Source organism: Scyliorhinus canicula, chromosome 4 (assembly GCF_902713615.1).
Source record: "Scyliorhinus canicula chromosome 4, sScyCan1.1, whole genome shotgun sequence".
In the NCBI taxonomy this organism is placed as follows: domain Eukaryota; kingdom Metazoa; phylum Chordata; class Chondrichthyes; order Carcharhiniformes; family Scyliorhinidae; genus Scyliorhinus; species Scyliorhinus canicula.
This window is the reverse complement of record NC_052149.1, coordinates 65,074,301-65,097,125: the sequence shown is the minus strand read 5'-3', so window position 1 is coordinate 65,097,125 and position 22,825 is coordinate 65,074,301. Positions and strand designations below refer to the sequence as shown.

The 22,825-nt window shown below is 45.9% G+C and overlaps 1 protein-coding gene across 1 annotated transcript in view; it reads right to left on the bottom strand.

Annotated features, from left to right (window-relative positions):
- dab1a (DAB adaptor protein 1a) overlaps nt 1-22,825 on the bottom strand; it is an 858,599-nt gene that overhangs the window by 5,530 nt on the left and 830,244 nt on the right. Inside the window, exons 26-28 of the mRNA XM_038793498.1 lie at nt 18,473-18,601; nt 14,555-14,718; nt 3,792-3,945 (exon numbers count right to left, since the gene is read on the bottom strand). Coding sequence (XP_038649426.1) covers nt 3,792-3,945; nt 14,555-14,718; nt 18,473-18,601 — 447 coding nt within the window. The remainder of the gene's footprint in view (nt 1-3,791; nt 3,946-14,554; nt 14,719-18,472; nt 18,602-22,825) is intronic.

Here is a 22,825-nt window from a genome sequence, read left to right as displayed (position 1 = left end):
ACATAGAACAGTACAGCACAGAACAGGCCCTTCGGCCCTCAATGTTGTGCCGAACCATGATCACCCTACTCAAACCCACGTATCCACCCTATACCCCCCTTAACCTTACTTTTATTACGACACTACGGGCAATTTAGCATGGCCAATCCACCTAACCCGCACATCTTTGGACTGTGGGAGGAAACCGGAGCACCCGGAGGAAACCCACGCACACAGGGGGAGGATGTGCAGACTCCACACAGACAGTGACCCAGCCGGGAATCGAACCTGGGACCCTGGAGCTGTGAAGCATTTATGCTAACCACCATGCTACCCTGCTGCCCCTAAATGGGGCGGTAAAAATGCTAGGATCCCAAAGAAGGTCATACAAAAAACAAAATCCAGGGGGGGGCTAGCCCTCCCGAATCTACAATTCTACCACTGGGCGGCAACAGCCGAGCGAGTAAGGGGATGGATCCAGGAGCCAGAAGCCGAGTGGGTGCGTGCGGAGGAGGCCTCCTGCATGGGAACCTCCCTCCGGGCCCTCGCCACGGCAGCACTCCCATCCCCACCCAAAAAACACTCCACCAGCCCAGTGGTGACAGCCACCCTCCAATCCTGGAACCAACTGCGGCAGCAATTTGGCCTGTACAAAATGTCGGACAAGGCTCCCATCTGCAACAACCATAGGTTCACACCAGCACTGACCGACGCCACCTTCAAAAGGTGGAGGCAGGACGGGGGGACACTGACAGGGACCTATACACGGACGACAGGATCGCAACACTGGACGAACTGACAGAGAAATTTCAGCTAACTGGGGGGAACGAGCTACGGTACCTGCAGCTCAAAAACTTCCTACGAAAGGAGACAAGGACGTACCCACAACCGCCACGACAGACACTATTGGAAGACCTACTGGACGCAAGTATCCTAGAGAAAGGGAACTGTAGTGACATGTATGACCGACTGGTAGATAGGGACGACACCGTACTGGACGCAACAAGAAGGAAATGGGAGGACGACCTGGGGATGGAGATAGGGTGGGGACTCTGGAGCGAAGCACTGCATAGGGTCAACTCCACCTCCACGTGCGCAAGGCTCAGCCTGACGCAACTAAAAGTGGTACATAGAGCCCACTTAACGAGAAACCGTATGAGTAGGTTCTTCCCGGAGGTGGAGGACAAATGTGAGCGGTGCCAGAGAGGCCCGGCCAACCACGCCCACATGTTCTGGTCTTGCCCCAGACTTGTGGAGTACTGGACAGCCTTCTTCGAGGCTATGTCCAAAGTGGTGGGGGTGAGGGTGGAGCCATGCCCGATAGTGGCGGTCTTCGGGGTTTCAGACCAGCCAGATCTATTCCTGGGGAGGAGGGCGGACGCCCTTGCCTTTGCCTCCCTGATTGCCCGCCGTAGAATCCTGTTTGGCTGGCGGTCAGCAGCACCACCCAGAGCTGCAGACTGGCTGTCCGACCTCTCGGAATCTCTCCAAATGGAGAAAATCAAATTCGCCATCCGAGGGTCGGACGACGGCTTCCACAGAACGTGGGAGCCATTCATGCAACTGTTCCGGGACCTGTTTGTGGCCAACGTACATGAGGAAGAATAGTCGGGTGGCCAAGAACCAGGGGAAAATGGACGGGAATCAGGGGAAGGTAGCCGGGGGGAGGGGGGGGGGGGGGGTGCTACGGGCTCGGTATGGGGGTTTGATGGCAAGCCAAGGCCCAAAACCAAACTATAAATAAATGCCTATAAACATGTGCCTCGGCCATATTGGGGAATGTAAAATATGTATGCTGGCTAAAGGGGGCGGCCACAATTATTGTTATGAAGATGCTTACCTGTAAATATTCATGTTAAATTTTTGTGTTTTCCTTTTTTTTTTCTCTCTCTCTAATAACTTGTAATTTGTCATATATAAATATGAAAACTCAATAAAAAAACATTTATAAAAAAGGATTGAAGGCGTTAGCAACAGCGCCGCTCCCGATGGCCCCGGGGAAATACTCAGGCAGTCCGGTAGTAAAAGCATCGTTGAGAATTTGGAGGCAGTTTCACCAGCACTTCAGGTTGGGATCAGTGTCTAGGGTAATGCCAATTCGGGGGAATCATAGATTTGAGCCAGGGAAGTAGGGTGGGAATTTTCAGAGATGGGTGGAGAAGGAAGTTAGGGCACGAAAGGATTTGTTTCTAGAAGGTCGGTTAGCAGGATTGAAGGAGCTGGGAGCGAAGTATGGGCTGGAGCAGGGGGTAATGTTTGGATATATGCAGGTTCGAGACTTTGCCAGAAAGGAGATACAGGGCTTCCCGGTGGAACCGGCCTCCACATTGTTGGAGGAGGTGCTGACGACAGCGAGACTGGAGAAGGGGGCAGCGTCGGCGGTTTACGGGGCTATTTTGGAACAGGAGAAGGCACCACTGGAAGGGATCAAAGCAAAGTGGGAGGAAGAGTTGGGAGAGGGTATGGAGGAGGGTTCTGGTGTGAGGTGCTCCGGAGAGTGAATGTCTCCACCTCATGTGCGAGGTTGGGGCTGATGCAGCTGAAGGAGGTATACAGAGCACACCTCACAAAGGTGAGGATGAGCCGGCTCTTTGAGGAGGTAGAAATGTGTGTGAACGTTGCGAGGGGGACAGGGGGGGGGGGGCGGGGGGGGGGGGGGGGGGGGGGGTGCACGGGGGGCTGGCTGGCAACCACATCCATATGTTTTGGTCCTGTCCAAAGCTGGAAGATTATTGGAGGGAGATTTTCAGGGTAATCTCTCAGGTGGTGCACGTGAAACTGGACCCGGGCCCTCTGGAGGCCATATTCAGGGTGTCGGACCAGCCGGGGTTGGAAACGGGTGCGGAGGCAAATGTCATAGCCTTCGCCTCATTGATCACCTGAAGGCGGATCCTATTGGGTGGAGGTCAACCTCTCCACCCTGTGCCCTGGCGTGGCTGGGGGGCCTGCTGGAATTCTTAACTCTTGAGAAAGTGAAATTTGAACTGAGGGGAAGGATGGAGGGGTTCTACAACTCATGGGCGTTCTTCATTATACACTTTCAAGAATTGGATGACATCGAACATTGGGGGGGGGAGGGTGATTGGGGGGGGGGGGGTATATTGATGGTGACTATGGGTGATTCCTGATTCCTTTTGTATTTGATGTTTGTGTTGACATGTGGGTTGTTGTTTGAGGTTTGGTGGGAGGATGGGATCCCACCTTGCCAGATCAGTTTTTACCCTCCCCACCAAACTAGAAATGTTGTATTTAAGGAGTCCCCCCCCCCCCCCCCCCCCCCCCCCCCCCCCCCCCCCCCCCCATTCCAAGCAACCTGCACCCTCAGGAATCTAAACTGAGACCCTGGCCTATGGATAAGGGGATTGGCATTGTATTTATTACTGCTGATTGTTGGTGGGTATGAATTTTGAAGAAAATGTGAAAAGGAGAATAAAAAATATTTTTAAAAAGTAAAGCAATGGCTTGTATTAAAATTTCTACTTTCAATGAATGATGGTGAAATTCCTTTTCAAAATCAAAAATTGTGAGTATTTAATCATAATTAATGATGACTAACAATCAAGAGAAGGGAAGTGATTTATGAGAATGTGACCTTGCTCATTTATTATGGAATAAAAGTACTTCATTCTGTTTCCACCAAGAAGAGGCATTTCTACCTCCTGGTGACAAGCTGAAAACATGCACTACATATTACTGTGATTGTAAGCAAGGATTTTGTCATTATTTCGGAATGTTTGGAAGGAAAGAATAAAAATAGTTGTTATACAAGAATAATGCCCTCCATTATCCACCAGTCACTAATTGCTATGTACCTTTAAGAACAACAACACCATTGTTTCGACATGGGGCACATCGACAGGAACTGGCTTCAATCAGATACTCCTCCAGGGCTTGTCGCATGTTGGCTTTGATCCTATAGGCATTCTGAAATGTATTTGAAGTGACTAGTTCATAAAGCGGTACTGGCTGCAAAGAAGAACAAAAATGCGTAGAGTTAGTAAAAACATGTTACATACAGTTATATAAAAAAGATCTTGCACATGATAGAGCTAGGGCAGCAAGGTAGCACAGTGGTTAGCACTGTTGTTTCACAGCGCCAGGGTCCCAGGTTCGATTCCTGGGTCACTGTCTGTGCGGAGTCTGCACGTTCTTCCGATGTCTGCGTGGGTTTCCTCCGGGTGCTCCAATCTCCTCCCACAAGTCCGGAAAGACGTGCTTGTTAGGTGAATTGGACATTCTGAATTCTTCCTCTGTGTAGCTGAACACGCGCTGGAGTGTGGCGACTAGGGACTTTTCACAGTAACTTCATTGCAATGTTAATGTAAGCCTACTTGTGACACTAATAAAGATTATTATTATTAGGGTAAGTCACAGAGCGGTGGGAACCTGGCTTACAACGATTATTTCAATTTCATAAAATCGTGGCCCTAGTAAGTGAATGGGATTTGCCTTACAAGTTACAGTGAGACGACTAATCCACTCACACGGGTGCTTCAATTTTCCTGGTGGCTAATGAGTGCCACAAGCAGTTATATCGAAATAGACTTGGTCAGTGCCTGATGCAGCTCATTTGGAACATCAAAAGGAGTTTGCAAAACATAAATAAGTAATAAATGAATAGGAAAATATTTAGTTGATCTTTCCAATTTTGATGTTCCTTTACCTGATTTTGCATTACAACATCTCTTCTTCCGAACTTTCTGCTCATCACTCCGTCAGGCCTAATCCCAACTTTGTCATCAAACCTGCCAACAAAGCGGGTGCTGTTGTTGTCTGGCGCACTGACCTCTATCTCGCAGAGGCTGAGCGCCAACTCTCAGATACTCCCTCCAACCTCCCCATGGACCATAACCAGACCGCTGAATATCAAGTCATTCCCTCCAACAGCATTAGCGACCTTATTTCCTCTGGATGCCTTCTCCCTACGGCTTCCAACCTCATAGTCTCCCAACCCTGGTCAGCCCGCTTTTACCTACTTCCCAAGATCCACAAAAAGGACTGTCCTGGCAGGCACCTTATGTCAGCATGCTCCTGCCCCACCAAACATATTTCCTCTTATCTTGACTCCATCCTCACTCCTCTAGTCCATTCCCTCCCCACCTACATCCGGGATTCCTCTGAAGGCCTGTGTCATATTGACAGCTTCCAGTTCACGGGCCCGAACCACATCCTATTTACCATGGATGTGCAATCTCTTTACACCTTCATCCCACACCAGGATGGTCTGAGAGTTCTTCGCTTCTTTCTCCACCACCACTGCTCCGCCTGGTTAAACTCGTTCTACCTCTCAACAACTTGTCCTTTAACTCATCCCATTTTCTCCAAATCAAGGGTGTACCAATGGGTACCTGCCTGGTCCTAGCTATGCTTGCCTTTTTATGGGGTATGTGGAACATTCCTTGTTCCAGGCCCACACAGGACCCATCCCACAACTCCTTTACTGGTACATTGATGACTATTTTGGTGCCGCTTCATGCTCTCGTCCGGACTTGGAAAAATTCATCAACTTCGCTTCCAGTTTCCATCCCTCCATCACTTTCACCTGGTCCATCTCAGACACTTCCCTTCCCTTCCTTGATCTTTCTGTCTCCATTTCCAGCATCATACTATCTGCTAATATCCATTACAAGCCCACTAACTCCCACTGCTATCTGGACTACAGCTCTTCGCACACTACACCCTGTAAGGACGCCATCCCTTTCTCTCACCTCCTTTGCCTACGTTGCATTTGTTCCGTTGATGCCACTTTCCAAAATGGTGCTTTGGAAATGTGTTCCTTCTTCCTCGACCGTGATTTCCCACCTACAGTTGTGGGCAGGGCCCTCAACAGTGTGCGGCGCATCTGCCGCGCCACTACCCTCGCCCCCTCCCCTCACTCCCAGAACAAGGATAGTGTCCTCTTCGTTCTCACATTTCACCCCACCAACCTCCACATGCAAAGCATAATCTCCGCCATTTTCTCCAACTCCAGGATGATGCCACCACGAAATACAACTTCCCTTCACTCCCTCTGTCAGCATTCTGCAGAGACCGTTCCCTCCGAGATAATCTAGTCCACTCCTCCACCATACCCAGTACCTCTCCCATCACCCATGGCACCTGCCCATGCCATCACAGAAGGTGTAACACCTGCCCCTTTACATCTTCCATGCTTAACATCCCAGACCCAAAACACTCATTCCAGGTTAAGCAGTGTTTCACTTGCACCTCATTCAATCCGGTCTATTGCATTCGCTGCTCCCAGTCTGGTTTCCTCTATTTTGGAGAGACCAAATGCAGACTGGGTGATCGCTTTGCTAAGCACCTTCGGTCTGTGCACATTCAGGACCCAGACCTTTCTGTTGCTTGCCATTTTAATACAAGACCCTGCTCCCATGCCCACATGTCTGTCCGTGGCCTGCTGCAATGTTCCAGTGAAGCTCAACGCAAACTGGAGGAACAACATCTCATCTTCCAATTAGACTTCCGGTCTCAACATTGAATTCAACAACTTCAGATGATACCCCACCTTGACCCATTTGTTTTCATCCCATTTCATTTTAACTGTCTTTTACCATTTCTTTCTCTCTTGCCTTTCTTTATATATGTTTAACCCCCCCCCCCCATATTATCCACCTTTCCTTACCCTTTCTCCCCTTTGCTTCCCCCTTCACCTCCCCCCACATCTACAGCTGTCACAGTTTACCCTCTGATGTTAGTTTATCTGTTGTTTGGCCTATTGCACCTTTTGTTCACTCTGGGGACTGCCATTAGCTCTCTTTCCGGTTTCTTGTGGCTATTGACACCTGGTTTCCCTGGGTTTCTGTGGCTTTGACTCATTTTTCATTCTCACGCCACAGTATAAATATTTCTCACTTTCTCTGATTTATAGCTTTGGCAAAGGGTCATCTGGACTAGAAACATTAGCTCTTTTCTCTTCCTACAGATGCTGCCAGACCTGCTGAGATTTTCCAGCATTTTCTCTTTAGTTTCAGATTCCAACAGCCACAGTAATTTGCTTTTATTTTGCATTACAATGTGTTTTGTGCAAAGGTCATTGAGGCAATAGGTGAAGGCCAAGGGGAAATAGCAAAGGAGAGACTATTTGGATTGCTCTTTCAAAGAGCATCTTAACAATGAGTGGCTGCATATGACCAGTGAATGGCTACATATGACGACAAACAATATTGGTAGAACTTCCAAAGGCAGCTTGAGGTTCGGGAGTTAAGGCACCTTCCTAAAGGTTACGTTGAGCAAACAAAGTGGTTGATGGCAACGTAAATGTAGAGACATAAAAAGATAATCTGGGCGGGGGGGGGGGGGGGCAACCGCCTGCAGGGGCAGGTGGCGATGTCGACAATGTGTGGCACTCAGGCCAACATCGCAAGGTTGACGTCCGCAGCAGAGGCCTTGGCTGCAAAGGTATCAGCCATGGGTCAAGATGTTCAAGACCTGGGGCATTCTGTGCGGGCGGTGGCCATGGCACAGGACAATGCAGCCTGTCACAGGCAGCCATGTACCAGGGCCACCTGGACATTGCAGCAGCGCTCCAGAGTTTGGCCCTGTCATAACGGGCCATGGCTTTGGCATCAACAGCATTGGCCTGCCAACACGTGACCTGAGCCAGTCACAGAGGAATCTGGCATGATCACCGAGTGACGTGGCACAGTCCCAGAGGGATGTGGTCCAGTCCCAGAGGGACATGGCACAGATCCTGAGCTCCATGGCAGTTAGCATCGAGATACTGGTCGAGACGAGTGCAGGTCTCCAGGATTGGCAGTGCCAGGTGGCGGGGAGCACTTGGAGCTTGCTGCAGCTGCACTCCCAACCCCAAGGGAATATAGGTCCCAGGGCCTGTGCCCGTGACTCCCGCAGAGGAGGTGCTGGAACACCGCAGCAGCTCTCAATCCCCCCTCCTGTCTTTGGTGTGTCCAATGGGCAGCAGGCAGAACAGAGTGGCACCACACCACTGGGAAACCCAAAAGACTGCTGGGCCTGTGCAGGCCTGGTTGCTTCAGAGGACGGCCACCAAAGTGGACCCAGGTCACATGGCAGGATTCGCAGCAGGCCATCTCCACTTGTGATGAATTGCCTGAGGAACCACCTAGACAGAGTGTCAGGGCCCTTAAGGCCAGAAAGCTGGACACCATATAAGTTGACACGAGTGCAGCAGATAGGATAGTGTTAGGGGCTAGGGTACACGTATATATCACAATACGAAACCTCTGTACACTAATGTTCCTAGTCGGTGAACTTGGAGGGTATTAGATTTTCCAATGCGCGGTGGCTCAGGTGTACATATTGTACGGCCTCCTATGGCCGCCTGGGCCCCATGCTAAATTGTCCTTTAGCATAAAAAGATATGTAGGTTAGGTTAAGGGGTTATTAGGATAGGGTGGGGGTGTACATTTAGGTGGATCACTCTTTCAGAGGGTCAGTGCAGACTCAATGGGCCGAATGGCCACCTTTGCACTGTAGGAATTCTATGATATCTATGATGACCATCACCTTGATGGCCACCAGGACTGAAATGAAAAAATTGCTTATTGTCACGAGTAGGCTTCAATTAAGTTACTGTGAAAAGCCCCTAGTCGCCACATTCTGGCGCCTGTCCGGGGAGGCTGGTACGGGAATCGAACCATGCTGCTGGCCTGCCTTGGTCTGCTTTCAAAGATACGAAGGGAATAATTTGGCTCCACGGTGCCAAATGCACCATGATCTGACAGAGATGTCACACAGAGTCTTCGGCGACATGCTCAGTCTGGCAGGTCCTCGAATCTCAGCATTGGTAATTCCTCCTGGCGGAGATGGAGCATCACTGAAGGCCCAGAGGTCACTGGTTTGAGCCTGATAATGATATGTCAATGGCATTTCCTGTACAATTCGCATGGCCATGCTGACATGCAGTATAGAATGCATTCACATCGCTGTCAAGGGGCCAGAGCGCATTCCGTTTGGTGCCCGGCACCGGCCACGATTTTTGGCTGACGTGCAATTCTCTGCCCAATCGTTTATCCCAATTCCAATGCTGGCCGACGGTGAATCACACCCCACATGTTTGCAGAGAGATGAAAAGAAAGGGAAATAAAAGATGCGAAGGGAATAATAGAACTCGACCATCCACATAAATGCTATTTCTATTACAGCAAGTCAGAGGCTGAGTATTCTGTCATGAGTGGCTCGCCTCCTCACTCTGCAAAGTCTCTCAATTACCTGTGAAGCACAGGTCAGGGTTGTCATGGATAAGACTATAAGAAATAGGAAGAGGAGGAGTCCCATCACGCTCCTGGAGCCTGTTCCATTCTTCAATAGGATCAAGGCTGATCTGACATTCCTCATGTTCACTTTCCTGCCATTTCTCCATAACCCTTGATTCCCTTACTGATCATGAATCTATCTCAGCCTTAAATATACACCGTCTGCTCCCATGGACTTCCAAAGACTCACTACCCTCTGAGGTAAGAAATTCCTCGTCATCTCGGCCTTAAATGAGAACCCCTCTATTCTGAGTCCATGCCCTCTGATCCTTGGCTCTCCATGAGGGGAAATATCCTTTCAGCATTTACCCTGTCAAGCCCTTTAAGAATCCTATATGTTTGAATGAGATCACCTTGCATTCTTCTGAATTCCAATGAGTAGAATCCCAACCTATTTAACCTTCGCTCATAAAACAATCCCTTAATACCAGGGATCATTCCAATGAACCTCCTCTGAACCATCTGCAGTGAAATAATATATTTCCTTAACTAAGGGGACCAAAACTGCTCCCAGTGCTCCAGATGTGGCCTCACCAATACCTTGTATGGTTGCAGCAAGCCTTCCCTTCTCTTATACTCCAACCTCCTTGAAGTAAGGGCCAACATTCCATTAGCCTTCCAGATTACCTGCTGTACTTACGTGCTAGCTTTCTGTGTTTCTTTCAATTCCCTATGTGTCACAGCTTTCTGCTGTTTTTCTCCATTTAAATAGCATGCTGTTCTTGTGGTCTCATTTACAAAAAGAACAACTTCACAATTTTCCACATGATACTCCATTTGTCAATGTTTTTGCCGACTTATAGAATCATAGAATCCCTACAGTGCAGAAGGAGGCCATTTGGCCCATCGAGTCTGCACCAACCCCTCGAATGAGCATTTACAAGTGTCCACTCCTACCTATCCCCATAATCTAACCTAACCTGCACATTCCTGGACTCAGAGGGGCAATTTGTATGGCCAATCCACCGAAGCTGCACACCTTTGGACAGTGGGAGCACACTCCGGAGCACCCGGAGGAAATCATGGGGAGGAAGTGCTTGTTACCCAAGGCCGGAATTAAACCAGGGTCCCTGGAGCTGTGAGGCAGCAGTGCTAACCACTGTGCCAATATGCCTCCCGCATCTCTTTATTCCTCTCGCAACTTGTCTTTCCACCTATTTTTGTGTCATCTGCAAATTTGGCAATAGTACATTTGATTTTTTTCCTCCAAGACATTAATATATATTGTAAACAGCTGTGGCCCCAGCACTGATCCCTGTGGAACCCCACTTGAATGCCAACCTAAAAAAGAACCCCTTATTCTCACTCGCTTTTTCCTGCCCATTAGCCAAATCTCTATCCATGCCAATATATTACCTCCAACATCATGGGCTCTTATATTATGACTTAATCTTTTGTGAGGTATCTTGTTGAATGCCTTCTGGAAATCCAAATGCAGGACATCTACTGGTTCCCCTCTATCCACTCTTTTTGAGACTTCCTCAAAAACTCTTCTAAATTAGTCAGAGGGGATTTCCCTTTAATTAAGAAATGCTGACTGTGCTATTTTAGATTATCATTTCCAAATGTGCTGCTATTACTTCCTTAATAATTGATTTCGGGCAGCACGGTGGCGCAGTGGGTTAGCCCTGTTGCCTCACGGAGCCGAGGTCCCAGGTTCGATCCCGGCTCTGGGTCACTGTCCGTGTGGAGTTTGCACATTCTCCCCGTGTTTGCGTGGGTTTCGCCCCCACAACCCAAAAAGATGTGCAGGCGAGGTGGATTGGCCACGCTAAATTGTCCCTTAATTGGAAAAATTAATTGGGTACTCTAAATTTATAAAAAAAAAGAATAATTGATTTCAATATTTTTCCAACAATGGATGTTCGGCCAATCGGCCTATAATTACTCACTTTTTGCCTCCCTCCCTTGTTGAACAGGAATGCCACATTAACAGTTTTCCAATCATCCGGTACTTTTCCAGAAGTCAAGGATTTTTGGAAAATTATAACCAATGCATCCATTATCTCTGTAGCTACTTATTTTAGGATCCTAGGTTGCAAGTCATCAGGGACTTACCTTACTTTAGTCTCATTCGTTTGTCTAATACTACTTCTCTAGTGATGGTGATGGTTTTTAATTCCTCCCCCATATTCCTTAGTATTAATGGGATGTTCAAAGTATCTTCCACCATAAAGACTGATGCAGAATATCTGTTTAACTTCCCTGCCAGTTCCTTGTTCCCCATAACTATCTATCCAGCCTGAGAGGCCACTGACTTAGTCCTCTCTCTTCCTTTTTACATATTTCAAAAAGCTCTTATTATCAGTTTTTATATTCCTTGCCAGTTTGCCCTCATTGTTTATTTTCTCCCTTTTTATTATGTTTTTAGTCCTCCTTTTTGGATTCTGAATTTTTCCCAACCTTCGGGGCCATCACTGAATTTTGCCTCCTTATATGTTTTTTTTTAGCTTAAAACTCTCGTAGAAAGAATAATTGACAAATAATTGACAGACTACAAATTTTTGTTTCATGTTCTGTGTGCAGCAATACCCCAGTATGGGAATGATGACAAGCACAATATGAATAACATAAATTGAACCTTTTCTGGGCTGAGAATTTGATTTATATTAGGCAGGGTGGGATTATTCTGTGCAATCTCATGAAAATTCAGTTGCGTAGCTAGAATTGGAAAATGGAGGTTTTTCTGAATTAATGAAATTACTCCAGAGAACTTTTAATTTGTTATTTTTTGTGCTGTTTTAATACTGGCTTTGTGGGTTTTGATCCAGAACCATTAGCTTTTCTATCTGTGTTTTACATCAGGCATTTTGGTATTCCAAAGATTCCTTATGTGCAGAAGGAGGCCATATGGCCCATTGAGTCTGATTGACCCTCTGAAAAGCACTCATAAGACCATAAGACATAGGAGCTGAATTAGGCCACTCGGCCCATCGAGTTTGCTCCGCCATTCAATCATGGCTGATATTTCTCATCCCCATTCTCCTGCATTCTCCCATAACCCCTGATCCCCTTATTAATCAAGAGCCTATCTATCAGTGATTTGGCCTCCACAGCCTTCTGCGGCAAAGAGTTCCACAGATTCACCACCCTCTGGCTGAAGAAATTCCTCTTCATCTCTGTTTTAAAGGATCATCCCTTTAGTCTGAGATGGTCTCCTCTGGTTCTAGTTTATCTCTATCTAGGCCTCAAAGTATCCTGTAAGTTTCAATAAGATCCCCCCTCATCCTTTTAAACTCCAACGAGTATAGACCCAGAGTCCTCAACTGTTCCTCATACGACAAGTACTTCATACCAGGGATTATTCTGGTGAACCTCCTCTGGACCCTTTCGAAGGCCAGCACATCCTTCCTTAAATCCGGAGCCCAAAACTGTTCATAATACTCCAAATGGGGTCTGCCAGAGCCTTAGACAGCCTCAGAAGTACATCCCCGGTCTAGTATTCTAGCCCTCTTGGCATGAATGCTAACATTGCATTTTCCTTCTTAACTGCCAACTGAACCTGAACATTAACCTTAAGAGAATCCACTCCACCCAGGTCTACCGCCCTGCCCTATCCCCTAAAACCCTGTGCATTAATCATGGCCAATCCACCCAAACTGCACATCTTTGGACTCCAAAGGGCAATTTAGCATGGCCAATCCACTTAACATGCACATCTTTGGACTGTGGGAGGAAACCAAAGCACCCAGAGGAAACCCACGCAAACAGCTCCAGGGACCTGGTTTCAATTCCAGCCTCGGATGACTGCCTGTGTGAAGTTTGCACTTTCTCCCCGTGTCTGCGTGGGCTAAGTAGATTGGCCATGCTAAATTGCCCCTTCGTGTCCAAAGGTTTGGTGGAGTTACTGAGTTACGGAGATAAGGTGGAGGTGTGGGCTTAGGTAAGGTACTCTTTCAAGGGCTGGTGTAGACTCGATGGGCCGAAAAGCCTCCTTCTGCACTGCAAATTCTAAAATTCTGTGACATGGGGCGAATGTGCAAACCCCACCTAGTCACCCAAGGCCGGTATCAAACCTGAGTCCTAGTCGTGTGAGGCAGTAGAGCTAAACACTCTGTTGCCATGCCCCCTAAAATATTCAAATACACAACTAGCAATAAAAACCACAACCAGACCTTTTCATTCATTGATTTCTCTGGAACATGCTGTGATTGAGCAAATGTGGGTGACTGGCTTTCAGACCTTTGCCTGAACCACTATGAAACTTGCCTGCTGGGTGGTAAGCAAAATATAAAACCAATTCTTCAGGCCATCATGTTCTGCATTGGATTTCAACAAAGCAGCTGTCAGCCAGCCTCCTATTACACTGTAAAACTCTGTATTGGTGTCCAAAACTTGGGGCGGATTCTCCATCGGCTGATGCTGGGATCGGGTGGAAAATCGGTTTTGATGCCGAAATTGTGGCTGGCGCCGGGTTCATGTCAAATCACAGTTCTCTAATACCTTGATAGTGGCATCAATGTGTTCCACTCCACACGTACAGTAAACGCCATTGGTATATCATTAGAGGGTCTGATCCAGTATTCTCCGGGGCCTCTGCAATTCTCCTCCGACTGCACTGGGGGGAATTCCCAATGGCGAGGTTCACTTTGTGCTTTCAAATATCGTGAAACAGACACCACGGCTGATGAGGGGGAGAGAGGGGTATGGAAAGTGTCCAACATCACTAAACTGTGCTGACTGTTGTGCTGCTGGTCAGGGGGTGGGGGAGGAGGCATCTGCCAGGGTCAGGGGGAGTAGCAGGGGCGACCAGGAGATTGGGGTTGACGGGCATGGAATATCATTACCGCAGCCTGCCAGGCAGCCATGTAGTTGCGCACTGTGTACCTCGCGTCACGGGTCGTATGGTGCCTCCCAGGCCATCCCTCCTAGATATGCTCTGGCCCCAGCCGACCCATCAATAGGATGGGTGCTCTCCAGCGCAACCAGTGCCATCTTGTTGGCTGGAATGAGTGTGTGAGGGCAATGGAGTGCTAATACATGCTGCAGCTTGTCAGCCTCTCGAGTGTCAATCCCAACTATGGTGAATCAGGCACTGTGGAATCGATCATGTTCCACAGTGCACTGGTGCTAGCCCCTCAACTGAATTGATCAAGGTGTGGCACCAATTCTGCTGTCATAGAACTCCATGAATCCTGTCCTGGGGTCAACACTTAGTCTCAGGAATGGAAAATCTGGCCGGTGATCTTTTATCACACATCATGATAAGAAAAGTAACAAAGATGCTTATTAAATAAAATCTTGGGAGAGTCAGCAATATGCAATTGTAATACACAGTGTATGAAAATTCCCTTTATTAATTCAAGTGCTGAATTTAACTCAACAGATGAAAATATTACCTTAAATTTAATAACTTCTGGGCTGTACTCGACCGCTTCTCCCCATTCCTGCATCAGTTCCACAGTTGGAAGCTGTTTGTGAGCAAGTGTTGTCACATGCTCACTTGCTCCCCCTCGCACAAATACTATAAAGTCTTCAGTATAGTTTGATTGAGAAATACCACCTGGAAAAATAGATATACAATTAAAATTCATTGTGAAGGAAAAGTGAATAAAAATATACTCATCCTCTGCTCCGTTCCACCAGTTTTCTCATCTCCAGATGTATTTTTTAAAATATTGATCTGGTTCAACATTTAAGCAGGCAGTGTGTCTAAAAATGTTGTAAAAGTGGGATAATCATTTATCCCAACCATGTAATTGTTTGCAAACAAACTTTGTTATGAGTGCTGGTGTTTCCTTGGAGAGCAGATAATTTGGCAAATTGTGTTTAAACTTAGGTAAACAGGTCATGAGATTTGAGTGGGATAAAGATGATGTAATTTTGTGAGGAGCGAGGTCTGTCCTGCTTTGCAGTTTGATATAGGTTTAGCAGCCTGCAAGGAAGTTTTTAAGTTGAGCAGCAGTTTTGCCAAATGCTGTCAGGTTGAGCAAGAGTCCGCCAAAGACTGAAGGACCTTTAGGCTGTCTTTGAAAGGGTATCTCTCCAACCAGCCTTTCCAAGAAATCTCTATGCAAGTAACCCTGTGTTTGCTAACTTTATTTCTAAATGGTTTTTGATCTGTAATGGGCTTCACTTAATTGGAAACAGTGATGGCATAACGTAGTAGTTAATGTGTTTCCCTTTTTCTTAAGAATTAGATTTAGAACAGTACAGCACAGAACAGGCCCTTCGGCCCTCGATGTTGTGCCGAGCAATGATCACCCTACTCAACCAAACGTATCCACCCTATACCAGTAACCCCCCAATTAACCTTATTTTTTAGGACACTAAGGGCAATTTAGCATGGCCAATCCACCTAACCCGCACATCTTTGGACTGTGGGAGGAAACCGGAGCACCCGGAGGAAACCCACGCACACACGGGGAGGATGTGCAGACTCCGCACAGACAGTGACCCAACCGGGAATTGAACCTGGGACCCTGGAGCTGTGAAGCATTTATGCTAACCACCATGCTACCGTGCTGCCCTGTTTGACTGTTTAACTGTTTAACTGTTAATTGTAGAGCTATTTTTCAGTGATGTTAATGTGGTTAATACTTTGTTCATAATAAAGTTTGTGTTCATATAAAAGATCCTTATTAGTCAGTGGAATCACTCCTGGGGCAAAGAATTTTTTTCTCACAGTTTACAAATAGAAAATTGTTGGGGTTTCTCGTCCACTTTCTTGATAAAAATTGGGGTCTGGTCTGGGTTCCGTAACACTTCGCCTCTGGTTCCTCACACAAATGGCCGATTTTCCAGAGTGTACATACCCATAACGTGTGGCTAAAAAGTTGGTGTGGAGAGATGGGTTTTCCATAAGATACTGACACTTGCACTGGGGCAGGAAGGAATTGTACCGATGGGATGGACTCCATCTGAACCAGGATGGTACCTGTGTCCAAATGGAAAGGGTAAATAGGGAAGTGGCAAAGGCTTTAAACTAGTAAAATGGCCATTGTCCCAGATGACCATAGGCTGCTTTCACCTCTGAGATGGAGAACAGACTGGTGCTGATTTAACCTGAGGAACACCATACCTCAGGCAAGGGGCAAGGTTCAGAAGGTGGGGCCTTCATGAATAACCTCAGCAGGTACAGTAGTTGCAGCCGCACTGCTAACCTCGCTGTGCATCACAAACTATCAGGCTAACCAACTGAGTTAAACCAGCCCCAAAGCAGTCTACATGTAAGCAAAACAGGGCGGGAGAGCATAGGGAGAATAAAATAAGGAACAATATAACCTGTGCTAACTTGAGAGAAAGGTGATCCAAACTGGTTTCTATCCTGTTTTCACAAGACCTCCACCCATGCATACTTTACAGAGGTAATCACCGGAGAGCAATCAGTTGTGGGTCCATAATGGATTTTCCCCAAAACTAGTCTTCATTTGTGGGGGTCTTGTGGCCTGCTACTGAGCCAGAAACACCTGGTTCAAACACACTCCAGAGCCAGTATATTTTGTGCATGTGGAGGTGGGGGGCAGGGGATGATGGCTCACTGCATCTCCCCCCAACCCAGAAGGAAAGTAGGTACTGTGTTAAATGGTCTGCCAGTCAGACTTCCGTCCCTCACTGGGGAGGATGTTCGGCTGTCGGGAGCTGCTGGCCAATCCAACTGGTCGACAGTCCAGCAGTCCTGACACTGCCAAGGTAGCATTTGTGGGCACTGCTGCGACTGCATACAGACCCGAGAAAATGGCTCATGTGCAGGACGGATTTGGGCAGTTTAGGGGGTATGTGGAGGTGGGGTTTGGTGTGTTGTATAAAACAGGCGGGTCGGAAATCTTAGGGGGAATATTTCCTAAAGTGCAAAGGGCACCACACCCCCAAAGATCATAGCCCCCTTCCTTCCTACCCTTGTAACATGTTCTCCAGAAAAATGACCTGCACACTCTTGCCTGAAGAACCACACCAACCGTATTCAGGCATGGGTTATCAGGGTTAATTGGCTTGTTAACAAGCTCAATTGACCCTTGATTATTCATTTAAATATGTCAAGTTTTGACACCAGTCATAGCCTGTATTATGGGGCTGAGCTCAGAGGTGGGTGGGAAGATGGTGGGGTTTACATCTATCCCTTCTGAAAACACACCCGGCAGGATATGTCAAATCCAGCCCCAGGAATTCTTGGTCAGGAAAAGAATGGTTATAGAACATAGAACAGTACAGGCCCTTCGGCCCTCGATGTTGTGCCGAGCCATGATCACCCTACTCAAACCCACGTATCCACCCTATACCCGTAACCCAACAACCCCCCCCACCCCCTTAACCTTACTTTTTAGGACACTACGGGCAATTTAGCATGGCCAATCCGCCTAACCCGCACATCTTTGGACTGTGGGAGGAAACCGGAGCACCCGGAGGAAACCCACACATACACGGGGAGGACGTGCATACTCCGCACAGACAGTGACCCAGCCGGGAATCAAACCTGGGACCCTGGAGCTGTGAAGCATTTATGCTAACCACCATGCTACCGTGTTATGTTACAATTCAAACAGGATAATCCTTCCAACAAGTTTCTAATAGCCTCCAAAGGGAAAAGCAGTATGTGAAGAAAACAAATAAGCATACAACTATTAATCAAATTCATCAGTCTGTTCCAAGACCTGATTGAGGCCAATAGCGAACAGGAAGAAAGGGGGGGGGGGGAAGAAGGAGTAAAACAAATAATAAGTACACACAATGGAGAGGGGCAGACGTAGAAGGGGAGAGGAGGGAACCCAAGGGAGTCACAGAACATAACAAGGGGAAAAAGGAGGAAGGGAAGGGCTAGAAAGCTCTCAAACCTGCAAAGACAACAACTAAAACCACAACAGAATGGAGCAGAGCACAGTGTGTGACAACCAGGGCAGAAGTCGGTTTTAGGAAACAAAAAACAAACTACCAAAGGGGGGAAGGGGGGAAGGGGGGAAGGGGGGGGGGGGGTGGTGGTGAGGGCAAATGGAGGGAACGCATGAAAACATCTCTGTAAATAAGAAGGGACTCCATATGCAAACACCAGACACACCATAGATTCAGTTGTTACTCTGTAAAAACTGAAAAATGGCAACAGAAATATAAAAAAAAACAAATTGTATTGATCGACCGCTCCCCTGGTTGTGACCAGCAACATCAGGAACAGAACTTGGGACCTTCCTGATCTGTGTGTCTCAGCACATTTTACCATTGGACTATTAATATTTATTCAGGTTAACACCTATTCAAAATTTTAAATATTGAATGCACAAATACAGTTTTAATTTTGTATGAAAACCTATGAAAGTTAGAGGTACCTTGATTTAGATTCAGAATACCGTTGCAACCTCCAGCGCTGAAGTCAATAGCAGCATAGGCTACTTCTATGAAGGCCCCTACATTAAAGCCTGCCTTTGAACAGTCTTCAGCGTCATTCAATGTGTAATCTAAAGGTTAAAAGAAATTACATGCTGCCAGTCAACATTTTAATTATTTGAAATTAACTTCATGACCTGAATTTTGTATTCAGTGGTGAAGTGACAGCACTCATTGCTGACCTGAAGCTGTCTACTAAAATGCAGCAATCTCTGTCATGTGGATTTCACTTTTCCTGACATTGAATTCATTCTGGTACAAGATATAGAGGATCTCTGGTGGAAACAGTGATGTCATTATATAGCCAATCACATTGAATAACTCAGACAGACAGCAAACCAGGAAATAGCAAGTAGATTTCATCATTCAGGTTCTATAATATTTCTGAAATTGAAATAAAGATTGGGACATTCACATGGTATAAAGAATAAAAGCTGAAATATAAACACACACAAAATTATATTTTACTTCCTAAAAAATCTGTGATATTTTTACTACAGTATGGAAGCATTTCCATTTCACAATACCACATTTATTTTCAGGGCCAGAGGGGTTGTTCAGCAATAATCGTTACTTAGTACATTGTTACATACCTAGAAGGTGTAATTTTTTCCAAGGGTTTTTACAATGAAGCTAATAGCTTAATTCCTCCATTTGTGATGACTTCAAATAGAGCACCATGTGGAGGAATGCGGGACAGTGGTTCTGGATTTGTGTGTTTAACAGCACATGTGCAAATGCCAGAACTTGCTATTAGTTTCACAAGAGCATCAACAGTGAATTTTGACAGTTTCGCCGCCATTACTTTAAAAACATTTTTTTTTTTAATAAATTTAGATTACCCAATTATTTTTTCCAATTAAGGGGCAATTTAGCGTGGCCAATCCACCTACTCTGCACATTTTTGGGTTGTGGGGGTGAAACCCACGCAGACACGGGGAGAATGTGCAAACTCCATACGGACAGTGACCCAGCGCCGGGATCGAACCTGGGACCTCAGCGCCGTGAGGCGGTTGTGCTAACCACGAGGCCACCGTGCTGCCCTTTCACCGCCATTACAACAAGATTCAGGTCTATGACTTGCAAGAAGTCAGGAACATTATAAAGGTCATAATAAAGTAAATTATGAGATTGTGTCACAATTATCAATATATTAATTGTGTCTCTGTTAATATCCACCATTTCTTTGGTTAGAAGCTAACTGTGATCCCCACAGCTCCTGAAAAAGTGTTGGTTCTATTAAAATGATAATTTTTTCAGGACTCAATAGCTCGATAGGTAAGTTGTCAGCTCTTCCACTGGCTGAATGGAAAAATCTTTTTCCAGTTTCCATCAACACTTTTACACCTCAGTCGATAATATTAAAATAATTCTTTGGCTTTCATATATGTGCATTTGACTATCGCTTCAAACTTTTCAGAACATAAGAACAATTATACGCCAATTAATTCCTTGCATCCATTTCGCTATTCAACGTGATGACGGCTCACCTCATCTGCACTTACTCATCTTTCTTGCATGTTCCTTTTTACCATTTATTCAAAAGGTAGAAATCACTGTTTTGAAAATTTAATTAACCTAGTGTCTACAGCGTTTTATGGGAGACAGTTTCAGATTTTCACTTGCCTTTGTGTTGAAAATGTGACTCCTGATTTCTCTCCTAAACGTCTGAGCTAAAATATCGAGAACGAGTCCCCCTTGTAATGGATTCCCCACTCATTTCATAGTATTTAATCAATTTCAACGTTGGTGATTTCCTGAACAGTAGGTTTAAATTTTCAATTCGACATTTCAGAGGAAAGAAAATGGAACCAACTAAGGGCCTACTGAATAAAGGCAAATTACTATGGATGCTGGAATCTGAAACCAAAAGAGAAAATGCTAGAAAATCTCAGCAGGTCTGGCAGCATCTGTAGGGAGAGAAAAGAGCTAATGTTTTGAGTTCAGATGATCTATTGTCAAAGCTGGCCAAGGGTCTATTGAAATTGACCACCCCTGCCCCCACGCGCACACTCCACTACCATCATCCATCAGTAAATATAGGCTGGATTATTCCATCCCACAATATCGCCACAGGCGGGAAGTGGACAATGGAAAAGTCCATTCACCTCAGGTGGGATTCACCGATCGCCAGAAGAATCCCGCCCATAGGCACAGACTCTAGGCTCTTGCTGCTCACTACCAATCATTGGAATTAGATTGTGTAATGTCTTTGTCAATATTCTTGAAAGTCAATCAAGCAATGATAGAAGCATTCTATGTTCCAGCCAACTGTGTAAATGATCATTTCTGCATGTAATATACAACATAGATATTCTTATCTACCATCTTTGCTGACTGGCTACACAAAAATAGTTTGGAGAAAAAGAGCCTGCTTGATTAATTCCAAAGCAGTTGAGTAATTACTTTTTAAGCTTGAACAAGGTCATGTTCATTCACTGCAAGACACCATACAATGGCATACGTCATTATTAAAACTCCTCTTTACATTGACTATCTTTCAGCACTCACAAACTGCAAAGGGAATGTATTTTATCATCTCCCAGCAGGAATTCACCAACAATAGTGAAGCAAGCTCATCCAGCAGGTTAGTCAAATGTGGTTTGATTTTCATTATTAATATAGTTGGGCACCGTTCAATGAGATCAAAAGCAACATTAAAAAATTAAATGCCTACTGAATGGCAAAATAACCCCACTTTCAATTGATTGCCATCGTGACATTGCTTGCTTATGGATTCTGGATTTATAAATATATGTATATGTAACTTGTCACAACAAAAGTTTATAAAAGGTAAAGTTACATAGTAATTATGAACAATTGAATCCAAGCAACTGCGTTTGCTTGTATTTCAACATTGTGCATTAAACCTTACTCTTTATTGATTCTATAACATTAGGAATCATGGTTTTAATTTGGGAAAACAATAGTTTTGTACATGGAATTGATTGATTGATCTGTGCTCTTGTAAATTATGATCCCCTCCCTCAGAACAATTCCAAAATATTTCCATCATCGTGGTTATTCTGCTCATTACTGGTTATCAAGTGTGGTGAAACTTGTGATGATGTCGACAAGATTATGAGGGACATGGAAAGAGTGGATGGGTAGGCACTCTTTCCCTGGGTGGAGAGGTCAGTCACCAGGGGGCATAGGTTTAAGGTTCATAGGGCAAAGTTTAGAGGAGATATGTGAGGCAGGTTTTTGACACAGAGGGTGGTGAGTGCCTGGAACGCATTGCCAGGGGAGGTTGTGGAAGCAGATACATTAATGGCGTTCAAAAGACATCCTGACAAATACAAGGATAGGATGGGTATAGAGAAAGTGCTTAACTCCTGTGAATTTGTTCATTAACTTTCCTCTCTAGTTTCAAAGAAATTAAACTTTAGGATCAATCAAGGCAGTGCTGAGGGTTTTGGCAAAGGTTGGTATCATGACCGGTACAGGCTTGGAGGGCCGAAGGGCCTGTTACGGTGCTATATTAAAAGAAGAATTCTTTTAATATTATCGCCTGAGGTGTAGAAGTGTCGATAGAAACTGAAAAAGGATTTTTTCCATTCAGCTGGTGGAAGAATGACAACTTACCTATTTTGAAACCCAAAATACTTACCTAAATCAGCAGTCGCGGTTGACCAACTACAGTTCCTGACAGGCCTCGGAACCTCTGTACATGTGCTGGCTGGGAATAGCCACACATGTGCAACTCATCCACTTTCATGCTCTTCAGGCTGGGAACAAGCCCAGCGCCCACGGACCGAGAAAAGGAAGCAAAGAATTGAACCAATGTGAAAGGGCAGATCAGCTGACCTGAAATGGAGCACCATTATATTGAAGTGCCCCGGGGAGCAGAATATGGGGAGAGGGAAAGTAAGGAGCTCCCAAACCAAGAAGGAGGTCCCAAACCAGGGATTGGTATAGAAAGAGGTCCCAGAAGATCTCAGGCAAGGACAAAGACAGGGATCTAAAAGAGGTTCTAGAAGATAGTCAGTCCCAGGTTTTGAACAAGGACAGAGATTATAAACAAATCCTGTTGAGTGAAATTGAGAGAAAGGAGCAGAGAAAATTCCTCCAAGTAAAAGAGAGAGTGTCAAGGAGAAGACTTGAAGCAAAGCGGCCTTGAGAGAAATCCTGATGATCTGAGATGGCAGCCAAAGGTTGGTGATTCTTCACTGTGGACCGTTTGAAGAAGTGGTGTTCTGTCTGGCATGGGCGAGGATCTGAAATTGCGCTTGGAATGTGAAGCTAGAAAGGGAGAAAGATTCTTGGTAGGTGAGATTGAACCTCTGGATGTTGAA